At 43.6% G+C, this 12,072-nt stretch overlaps 1 protein-coding gene across 1 annotated transcript in view; it reads right to left on the bottom strand.

Annotated features, from left to right (window-relative positions):
- Positions 1–12,072, bottom strand: part of LOC140494705 (transducin-like enhancer protein 1) — a 167,036-nt gene that overhangs the window by 41,975 nt on the left and 112,989 nt on the right. The window contains exon 9 of the mRNA XM_072594209.1: positions 4,577–4,681. Coding sequence (XP_072450310.1) covers positions 4,577–4,681 — 105 coding nt within the window. The remainder of the gene's footprint in view (positions 1–4,576; positions 4,682–12,072) is intronic.

The raw sequence follows: 12,072 nt of genomic DNA, 5'->3' as shown, positions 1-12,072 counted from the left end.
AGAAAATGTGATTGGAACAGAGTTGTAATGATGCCTCCTATGGTCTCACTTGAAATTCTGGAGTGAGACTGACAAATCAGGCAAACTACAACTGTTTTGCATTTACATAGCACCTTTGAAACAGAAGCTGTCTTCCCAAAATGAAACAAAGTATTGAGGATGCTGGAGATCTGAGACAAAAACAAAAATCAGTGGCGAAACTCAGCAAGTCTGGCAGCATCTGTGTGGAGAAAGCAGAACTGATGTTTTGAATCTAGTGATTATTTTTTGTCAGCTCTGTTTTCTCCCCACAGATGCTGCTAGACCTGCTGAGTTTCACCAGTAATTTCTGTGTAAATCTTGCCAAGATGCTTTATAGGAGCAGAAATTTGACAGCAAACAACAAAAGATCAGGACAGGAGTACACTCTTGGTCAAAGAGGTAAGTAAGTGTCAAAGGAGGAGAGGGATAGAGTGATAGCAAAGTTAAGGGGTATGACATGCAACACAAGAAAGATATTCACTTTCAGACGGCTCACAAACCCCCATGGCTACAGTTGCAATAAAAATGTGTTTAAAGGAAAATTACAATGGCCCATCTCTTAAAACAGGGATACCCCAGCACGTATCTGCAACCTGACTAGACATTCAGTTCACCACCTACGGTAAAGTATATTACACGGACATCTGAACTTGCATCAGTATCAAATTATAGTGAGAATTTGCAAAAAAAAAAGCTCTGCATTGCAAAGAGAAACATTAAAATGAATATTTCACAAAGGACTGTTTACATAATGTGCAAAACCTGTGGTGAATTTTATAAAACATGAGTTTAACCTCATCTGGAGAAGTGCCCACAACTCTGGGCTCAAATTTTAAAAAGGATGTGAAGGCATTTGTGAGAGTACAATAAAATTTAAGAAGGTCCAGGGATGAGAGGCTTCAGTTACATGAGATAGAAAAGGAGAGGCAAGGGCCATTTTCATCTGATGATAGAAGGTTGAGAGGAGATTTAATACAGATGTTCAAATTCATGAAGTGTCTGATCATAGTAGAAAGGGTCACTAGTAGATAGGATTGGTCCACTTAGGAAGAAAGGTCAAGGACCAAGGGAAGCCAATTTAAAGAAGATTGGCAATACAACCAAAGGCTACTTGAGAAAAATCATTTTCTTTTCCCCCCGACATAGCAAGTGATTAGGATCTGAAGCGAAACAGCCAGAGAGTGTTTGGTAGAGACAGATTCAATCACAGCTTTCAAACGGGAATTCAATAATTATCAGAAGAGAAACTTTGCAAGTTATGGGGAATAGGAGACAGCACGAGACTACTCAAGTTGGTCTCACAGACAGCCAGCACAGATGTGACAGGCTGAATGTTGTGCTGTAACCATTCTCTGATTCTATATGGAAGTCAAAAGCAGTTGTAGAAAGGAGCACTATATTTCATGGCATTGTGATGTGTGTTTTTCAGCGGCGTTTATAACACACTTTACTCACAAGATGGCAGTGCAGAACTATTTATCTGCAGCCGGATAACTGTACGGTAGAGTTTGTATTCATGAGCAGCACAACTAGATCACTGCAAGCAAATGCACTATTTATTTTTTAACTTTTACTCTAACCTCAGTTGCAGGTTTCTCACGCCCCCTTCTCCAAACTCGAGCAGTCTGTAAAAGCAGACACGCGATGAAGTCACTTTACTGCGACACAACTGAAGCAACACTGAGCAGGCACTCTGCTCCCACACCCACAAAGTTCAGACTCACTCAAGAGTGGAATCAGCAATCGGTCAGAAAGAGCACTACCTTACACAGGTCCTTCAGGCACAACCAGATAGATATCTTCCTTCAGTTCAATTGAGGAATTTGAGAGGGCACTGGATGAATATGTAAATGGGAAGAATGTACAAGGGTATGGGTAAAATGCAGGAATATGGCATTAAGTCAGGTTGGTCTTTTGGTGAGCCAGTGCTGACAGGACGGGCCAAATAGCCTCGTTTTGTGCTGTAACACTTCAGTGTAAGTATATGATTCCAGGTATTATTCCACACTGCATCCAAACTCTCATCCAAGTAGCTGTTGCCTATAATTTATGCACTATTTATAATTACATAAACACATTTTTAGCCGAGGTCACCAGACGGTGATCAAGAGCAGGGAGGATGGACATCAAGGGATGGCTTAATTTATGACACTCAAATTGCACTTTAAGTGATTTCCTTTGAAGAATGTTCTCTCTTTAACAAAACAAAGAATTGGCTAGGCGATGGACAAAGTACAAATTGGAAACAATTTGATCATTTAGCTGCAAGGAACAACAGGGGCAAGGAAGAGAGGTCCAGAAAAGTTCAATCACATAAGAGGCATGATGGTTACTTCCTAGTGACGGCATTCAAGCACATAATAGAAAAGAGAAGTGAAAGTCAAAAAGACAAGGGCAAGGGTCACAGGCAGCAAAAACAAGTAAGGGACCATGTCAAATCAGAGCATAGCAAATTTCACACAGGATCAAAAGTCCATCTCTTTGAGGAGGTGTTCTCATTTTGTCCAGATGTTTCAAAACATTAAAACAAGACAGTGAATAGATCATGTCAGGTGCGTCATCGGGCAACGTGAAATATAGTGTTTTATGGGCTCCCTGATACCACAAATGAAATCATTTTCAATTGATCAAATCACCAAGTCACTGTCCTGTATCGAATCAGTTCAGTGGGAAAAGAGAAAGAGTGTACAGTGATAGTGGTTTCAGATCTACTTCACAAACCATGCTGATCATAATCTTATTAAAATGTGACAATAAAAATGTTAATACAATATTTGTTTATCAACTAAAGCTGTTCAACTGTGAGATATGGTTGTGATCCCTCTGACAGATGGAATGTAAATTGGGACTGGGAGATTTAGAGGAACAGCAAGCACCTCAATAGATCAAACAAGGTTTATAATCCTTTAGATTACATATGAGCTTTATTAAATGGCACTGATGGGCAAGCAACTTATCTTTTTTACGGCATTGGAAGGGTGAAGGGTAGAATGGCCATGAGATAGAGTGAGAGAGAGCACAAGACAGGGAGCACAAGGAGAGGCAGGCAGTGCAAGAAAGGGGAGGAGGTAGAAGGGAACAGGGTGCCTAGGTGGGGAGCTAAATAGAGAGGAGGTGGTAGTGGAAGGGAGGAAATGCAAAACGGGGGTATGGGGAGAACAGGGAGCTATGAGGTAAGGGCATAAGGTTTATAGGTGAGATTGGGGGTAGAGGAGCACAAGGATGGATGGACGGACAGACGGGCGCACACACGGTGAGTGGTGAGGTTTTCAGTATGTTCTACACCACGGTAGACAGATTACTGATGAAAGGACTTGCGGGGGCGGGGTGGTAGTGGTGGGGTGGGGGGGGGGGGGGGCGGTGTGCAGGCAAGGGTTTCTGCAGGAGTTCAGTCATGACTCTATGGAATGGTGGAGCAGCGGTGAGAGTCTGTATGGTCTTTTAACCCTGGTTCCTTTATGTTTCAGTTATGTTTTTATGACTGAGAAGGCAGTGAACTGACCTAATACACTTAAAATAGGACAGTAAAGTATCTTCTGAATTGTCCGTATGTGAAATTGGTTAGTGGTAATCACAAGAATAATGATGGACAGGAAAGAGTCTCATCCCGCCTGGCTCACTCTCCTACGAAAGTTTGCATCTCAGATTCATGATGGAATTTGTGGTTTCAAAGTCTGAGTTTTTTTGGGTCGAGCCTGAACTAATAGGGAAACCAACCGAATCTTCAGATTTCTAGGGAAAACTGAAACTGGTTCAAAGCACATAAAAAGACATCGCCACCCTTAGATTTGGATAAATCAGTGTTGCAGAGAAAGACAGGCTGAAGGAATACAAAGGCTGGATCTAGAAACAAAGATAAAGGAAAATTAGGTTACTTCAGTTATTTCAGAATGAGTGGATTGGCCAACACCAGCCAGGCTGTGCCAATAACCTGCTGGTTATTGGTGAGGGTTCATATGAAAGTGTTTCTGCTGGATTCCCACCAGCAAAACCATCATGGTCAGAGCTGAGAAGATCCTGCACCAGTTCACCATTTCAACAAAGATTGAGCCTCCGGAACTGGGTTATTTGAGGATGATGGTTAAAACCTTGAACAGAAGGAGCCAGAATTCTACTTGAGGAATTTCAGACTTTTGAAGGACTAATATGCCTGAAATTAGTGCAATTTGTGCTAAGGTAGACTGCCAGTAAATCAAGGAGATCTATCTGCTATTTAGTGTGCATTTCCTCATTTCTATTGACCACAATTTCATTGAGTAATGTTTAACAATCAAACCAAAATCAATGTAAAGTTGAGCAAAAATTTAGAAAAGAATGTATTCTTGTCCATGGAAGAATTTGGTAGATTTGGTTCTTTGGGTTTATTGGTCTCCACAGAAATGATAACAGACACTACACACCCTTGCACCCCAGGAATAAAAGTTTGCGACAGCTTGGATGAAGCAAGATTAAAATTTAAAATCCCCAGCTATTTTGAGGGATGGGGAGAGAAAAGTGAGGCAAGGGAAGCAGCGATGTTGGAGAAAGACTCAAAATAGGAAGCAAGTAGACTTACATAATCATTCACCGAATCTCGTTCCTCTGTCTTCTTCTTCTTTAGATGGTTGGGGTATTCAGTGGAGTTCCTTGGTTTGTCTCCATTGGATGAATGTACAGAGCTCTGTATGAGACAAAATGGAGGGAGGTGGTGTTGGAAAGGGAGGAATTACGTGCAGATAGTTTTGGCTGCTATTCACACAAGTAAAGAATTTCAAGTGAAATCTTTTGTCAGCAACTCAACCCACAGCCAATAATGAAACACACACATTTCAGCCCTGCACAGGCAACGGTTCAAATCTCGCTGTTGGAATGTAGCTAAAGGAAAGTGATCTGCAATTTTGAATTTTGCACTGACCCCTCCAATTGTTTTCTGATCAAATTCTTACAATTCAGAAGACTCTCCAAATCTATTTCCTCTCTTTGAAAAAGGTTGCTCAATTGGTTACACCTCTCCCACCCCCAAACACTTGCTCCCAGAGGCTTGCATTTTTCTTCCGTACAACCTTTCATCCAATTCTCTCCTCCGTCACCATTTAAAGGGTACCCAACTCCTGAGGGCAATAGCCTTTTTACCACAAATGCTGGCAGCCTTCCCAGACCCGAAAGTGTTTGTTTTCAGATTAAAAATTGTCAGGCATCAAGGGTTTAGGTTTCCAGTCCAACTGTAACTGGTCAGTAAAATACAGTCCAGCACTACATTTTCTGACTATGGGAGGCAGTAAAATTGAGACTGATTTCTGACCTAGCCTGAAGTGCTGTGTATACAGTAGCCTGCTAAGACTCACTGGAAAGAACTGTACCCAGTCTAGTTGACAAGTTCAGCTGTCGTTTGTAATGTCATGGAATCATTAGGACAGAGGGGTCAGCTATTCAGCCCATCGATCCTGTACCAGCTGTATGAAGAATGTATCGGGGGGGCTGGGAGAGTGAAAGCCTCCTGTTTCTCTTTCATTAGTGCCTTGGAACCTTTGATGTCTAATCATATTGTCAAACAGCATCAACTGAACAGCAGGTTCTGTAACATCACAGCACCAAAGCCTGCCTACCATTGAGAAGGCTCAGGTCAGAAGAATATTCTAGAATATTCTAACTCGCCTGGGCAGGTGCTGCTCCAACAACTTTCAAGAAGCTCACAGAGTCCTTACAGTGCAGAAAGAGGCCATTCCGCCCATCAAGCCTGCACCGACCCTCTGAAGGGCATCTCACCCAGACCCCGCACCCTACCCTAAACCCCATCTGTGTTTATCATGGTTAATCCACCTAATCCAGGGGGAGAATGTGCAAACTCCACATAGACAGTCACCAGAGGCTGCTGTCAGGTTCTCTGGTCTAACCTTTCAAACCGGCACTCAGCCAAGCATTGAAAAGGCACTCTGTGCTAACATTGACAGCACAGAGCTTGATTAAAACACATTTCTTTCACTCACTCCGACACCATCTTTGCTGGTCCCTGGCACTGTGAGGCAGCAGTGCTAACTGCCATGCCACCCTACCAACAGTATCCAGGACCAAGAAACCTGACCAATTGGTACGCAAGCCACGACTTTTAATATTCACTCCCTCTACCACCGCCAAAGAGTGGCAGCAGTGTGTACCATCACCAAGGCTCCTCCAAAGGCATTCTCCAAACCTCATGAACCCTACCACTGAGAGTATGGGCCCTCAGGAGATAGCACCAATATTGTAATCTGCCTCCCCACTCCTTTAAAAAGTTGTTCTATGCATGCACAGCACCATTAAAATGAGTAGGTTGCTAACATGTTCCCATCGGTAATCACAGCCCTTAACAACAGTCTTCAGAATTACAGATGGGTCAAATGTGTGGTCACCTTTCTCTTTAACACAGCTGGGAGCCCACTGGGCTATGAAGGGCTTTTGCCCGAAACGTCGATTTCGCTGCTCGTTGGATGCTGCCTGAACTGCTGTGCTCTTCCAGCACCACTAATCCAGTATACTACTTGTATTTTAAAACAGAGTAGATCCCATTTACAAGAATCAAGCTTCCTCCCGAGAGCACACACAGCCACTGAAATAGGTGCCTGCTCATTATGCTGACTGCCATCATCTGCTTTGCTGGGAAAAGAAAACTCTTACTGTTGCACAGAGATCCCTGAATAGCCTCACTGAGTCACAGAGACGTACAGCACAGAAGCCGACCCTTCAGTCCAACTCGTCCATGCCGACCAGATATTCCAACCTAATCTTATCCCATTTTCCAGCACTTGGCCCATATCCCTCTAAACCCTTCCTATTCATACACCCATCCAGATGCCTTTTAAATGCTGTAATTGTACCAGCCTCCACCACCTCCTCTGGCAGCTCATTCAATACAGGCACCACCCTCTGGTTTAGACAAGTTGCCCCTTAGGTCCCTTTTAAATCTTTCCCCTCTTTCATCTTAAACCTATACCCTCTAGTTCTGGGCTCCCCACCTCAAGGAAAAGAGCATGTCTATTTATCCTATCCCTGCCTCTCATGATTTTCTGTGCCTCAGATCTTATTTACAGCCACAATATTGGGAATTCATTCCAGTCAAGTCGCCAGTGGGAGGCATTAAGCAGTTAACTCTACAAATCCAGAGTCAAACTAGTCAGCATTTATACAGAACTTAAGTCATGCAGCAACATCAACGCTAGACTCACTGGAGTGCAAACCCTTCAAATAAAATGGAGCTGTAAAGTGTTATCACAATGGCTTTTCTGCAGAGGTTTGGTGAAGTGACTCAGATGGGAGTTAAATATTTTATGGTTTGGCTGGAGGGCGTTGTTTCATCTGCCTGTGCAAGACTGATCCTGGAAGCTTAAACCGCCTGTCAGATTGTGTTGCTACCATGCTCCCCACCTCTGCCACCCCGCTCCTCTGACTCCCACAGGCTCTTAATCCACTGTCACTGCACTCCACTAGTCAATGGGCTATTGATTTTCAGGAGTTTAAAATCAGAGCTCAGAAATCACTCTATCCTCCTGTGAGGTCTCAAGACAGGTTCTCAGAGTTGTTGCTCGAAGGCCAAGAAACTAGGCCACAGCCACAGAACAAAAACCCTTAATTCACAATAAATTAAATGCTCTGTGTTACCAGCTTCAGGTGTATTCTGCAAGAGTTCAATGGAACTCGATCTGTCAGGTTCTCTGGTCTAACCTTTCAAACTGGCAATCGACCAAGCATTGAAAAGGCGCTCTGTACTAACATTGACAGCACAGAGCTCTATTACAACACATTTCTTTCTCTCACTCCGACATCATCTTTCCTGAAATGAATCTTTGTTACAAGATGGAAGGGCACAGTTAAACAAACTGGACAGTTTCCGCACAATGTGTGCCAACTGCTCAAATCAAAACAGCCATATTTAAAAACTCCACTTTGCTTGATGGAGAAACAAAATTCATCAATATAAAGGTAGTTACTGAGAAATTCAAAAATATCAGAGACTGGTGAGAATGAAGAACTCACCATCAATGAAGTGGTTGAGGTGAAGAGTACTGATACATTGAAAGGGAAGCCTGGGAAGGAGATGAGGGAGAATGAAATGGAGAGGTTATACTGATGGAGAAGACAGGAGAGATACCAGTATGGACCAGTGTGTACCAGAATCCACCAATATGGAACAGTTATGACTACTGACCTATTTCAGTGAAAGACTACTCTATGTAATCCTATGTTAGGAAATTAAATGCAACAAGATACATTTAGTAGCCAAAGCCATCACTTATTTTAGCTCCTAAGCTAAGACTTTGAAGCAGAAGTAGGTTATTCAACCCATCAAGTCTGCTCCACTATGCAATGAGATCATGGCTGATCTGATAAACCTCAAGTGCTCTTTTCCACCATTCTCCCATATCCCTTGATTTCCTCAGGGATTAGATAAACTAGATTCAGAATCTGTGTGTGTGTGTGTGTGAGTATCCCATGTCATGCGCTTACTTCTCCTAGGTTATTAGCAGTTTTCTTCTTGAACCTATTTTCTAATCAACTTGGTTGGAGATGTTATTACGTACCCCTGGAGCAAGTGAGACTTGAATCCAGACCTCTTGGTCCGGAGGTACCAATATGCCACAGGGCAGCCAATACATAAACTCTCATTCCCTGAGTGGGAATTGAACCCAGGTCACAGCAGTGAGTGCTGAATTCTAACCATCTGCCCACCAAGAAAGATCTATTAGCAGGTTATTAAGCCAACACTTTAAGCTATCCCACCTGGCAACAAGTGGTTGGGGTTCAGGCCTGACCCCAATTTATACTCCACTAATTAGAGAGCAGTCCAAAGTGCAAAATGGAAATGATATGCACAGGATCTATGGAGTGGTTTCCTTGCTCATTGCAAAATTCTATGGCTTTACCTTCTATCAGCAAGTAATATCCAGGCACTTTCTTTCAATTTTGCTGCAATAACTGACTCATCTAACCACCTGGCTCCACTGTGAGATTTTAAAAATTGCCAGGGCAATGGAAATATGACAAACAAAATAAAATAGCCTCAAATGGATGTGATATAAGAGAATGTTTTCCTTTGGCACGAGTGAGGATGCAAACAGGACAGAGGGGAGATTAAGCCAACCATTAGCAAAACTATATTTATTGCTGGAAGGTACTCCACTTTTTGCAGCTCTGTCTGCCCACATACTGCTGTCAAAGGAAGCTGGCCTGAAAGAGTTAACTCTGGCACCTTCGTATAGCCTTGCCCACCAAAATATACAAGACCATCCGTGTTAGGAACTAGTCAATTCTAACTTTCTGTTGCAGTTGCTCCAGTCGTTAACCATTTGGCTACAGTTAACAAACATGCAAATTTGGTATATCCAAAGAGATGCCAGGTTAACCTAATTCTCTTATCCAGTGTAAATTGGTTAATCGGTTTGAAGGAAACGTAACCTCTAATCTACATTAGGACATTACTTGTTACTCAAGTACATGCATCTTCTGCTGAAGATTCATTAGTGGTTAATCCTTCACTGCTTAATGCCCTCCAACAGTAGTGAGCCCTGTGGGCTGGTCTTACAAGATCAGTGGCAGAAAATTTACCCAAAGGAAATCAGCTGGGGCCAACTTGGGCATCTCTCATGACACTGACTGGCACAGAGCTCTATTTCACCATTAGCTTTTTCCTCACTAACTTACATTGGCTCCTGGTTAAACAACCACTTTGACTTAAAAAATTTTTATCCATATTTCAAATGCTTCCTTGGGGTCACCCAAGCCAGTCATCTCCTCCTGTACATTTTTCTTCCCAAGATTTCTGCATCCATCGAAATTCCAGCCTCTTAAGCAAGCCAGATGTTTGGTCACTGTGCCTTTAGTTATCCAAGCCCCTCCAAAATTCCCTCCTTAAATCTTACCTCTTTTCTTACTTTAAGAACCTTGCCTCTTTGACTAAGTTTTTGACTATTTGCCCTAAAATCTCCTTAAGGGGCATCATTTCAAACGTCGCACCTGGACATTCCTGTGAAGCTTCTTGGTCTGTTTTATGACCTTAAAGTGGTCATGGAAAACCCAAGCTATTGTAGTAGATTTTGGGCTCCATAACAACAATCATTCAGTGTGCTTTCTCATTATTACTGAAACCATCAGAAGGTTTGAGATTTACAGCAGCCAGTAAAGTGATCATTTAAAGACTTTTGAGGAACAGCACTGTTGCACTCTTCAGAACTTCAAATTCTGCATGGCTCAGTTAAAGTATCAGAGCTTAAAAATGTGTTGCTGGAAAAGCGCAGCAGGTCAGGCAGCATCGAAGGAGCAGGATAATCGACGTTTCGGGCATGAGCCCTTCTTCAGGGATGAGGAAAGTGTGCCAATCAGGCTAAGATAAAAGGTAGGGGAGGAGGGACTTGGGGGAGGGGCATTGGGAATACGATAGGCGGGAGGTGGTTAAGGTGAGGGTGATAGGCCGGAGAGGGGGTGGGGGCGGAGAGGTCGGGAAGAAGATTGCAGGTCAAGATGGCGGTGCTGAGTCTGAGGGTTGGGACTGAGAAAAGGTGGGTGGAGGGGAAATGAGAAAGCTGGAGAAATCTGCATTCATTTCCCCTCCCCCCACCTTTTCTCAGTCCCAACCCTCAGACTCAGCACCGCCATCTTGACCTGCAATCTTCTTCCCGACCTCTCCGCCCCCACCCCCTCTCCGGCCTATCACCCTCACCTTAAACTCCTTCCACCTATCGCATTCCCAATGCCCCTCCCCCAAGTCCCTCCTCCCTACCTTTTATCTTAGCCTGCTTGACACACCCTCCTCATTCCTGAAGAAGGGCTTATACCCGAAATGTCGATTCTCCTTCTCCTTTGATGCTGCCTGACCTGCTGCGCTTTTCCAGCAACACATTTTTAAGCTCTGATCCTCAGCATCTGCAGTCCTCACTTTCTCCCAGTTAAAGCATCAACCAACACAACATTTTTAAAAATTTATTTATTCACTCATGAGATAAGTGCATCACTGGCTAGGCAGCATTTATTCCCATCCCTAACTGCCCACAGTTAGGAGTCAACTACATTGCTGTAGGTTTGGAGTCACACGGAGGCCAGACCAGTTAAGAATGGCAGTTTCCTTCCCTCAAGGGCATTAGTGAACCAGATGGGGTTTTCCGATAATCGACAACAGTCATTAAGAGACTTTTAATTCCAGATTTTATGAAAATTGAATTCAAATTCCACCATCTGTCATAGCAGGATTCGAACCCAGGTCACCAGAGGTGTCCCAGCGGTAATACCACTAGGCCATCTCCAATTACAAGACTTTTGATTATAAGATTGCTATCTTATTCAAAATGTTTCCAAGTGTCTGCATCAATTCCAAATCCCAGCCACACCAAAAGAAACCTGAGATTGATATGAAGCTCCAGGCAACAAGATTGGGTTTAAAAGAAAAGCCACAAAAAGAAATTGGTATTGCCCCTTTAAATGGAATATAATGCCCCATGATGCACCATGTTATAAAATGAAAATGATACTGAAACACATTAGGAAATAATAACCAACAGCCTGGCTGTCTTTAGAAGGGGAGCCTGAAAAGGAGGAAAGGGAGGCAGAGAGGTTTGGGAAGGGATTCTCCAGCTGATAACAGAGGTACCTGAAAGATTCGCTGCTTACAACAGAACCATCCAATGCATGAACCAGCCAAAACACAATCCAGAGCCCCAAGCTGCCACATGTGTTATTCTTTATGATCGCAGATTGCATGGCGATGCACTAATCCCACACCCACCGCCAAATAAGCCAGCCTAGGAAGTCTCCATCCCACCCTCCACCAATCCCAGCTTCTTGCCTCTCTACTGCCAGCCTCTGCCACCCTCCCCCCGCTATCATGCCCGTTCACCCCCTGCTCTAAGATTACCAGCCTCCCACCACCTCCTCCGATTGCCGGGGGGGCAACCCCAAAAACGCACAGTATATTGACCCACTCCCCAACCCTGTGCAGGATCTGGTTGGCTGCAGGGCAGGAAACAGATGAAGAGAGAAAGAGGAATATTGAGGACAGGCTGTGACAGGGCATACCCCGTCCAAAAACAAAGGGGACTCTGGCTTCAC

Source organism: Chiloscyllium punctatum, chromosome 24 (genome assembly GCF_047496795.1).
Source record: "Chiloscyllium punctatum isolate Juve2018m chromosome 24, sChiPun1.3, whole genome shotgun sequence".
In the NCBI taxonomy this organism is placed as follows: domain Eukaryota; kingdom Metazoa; phylum Chordata; class Chondrichthyes; order Orectolobiformes; family Hemiscylliidae; genus Chiloscyllium; species Chiloscyllium punctatum.
This window is presented reverse-complemented; position numbering and strand designations above follow the sequence as displayed.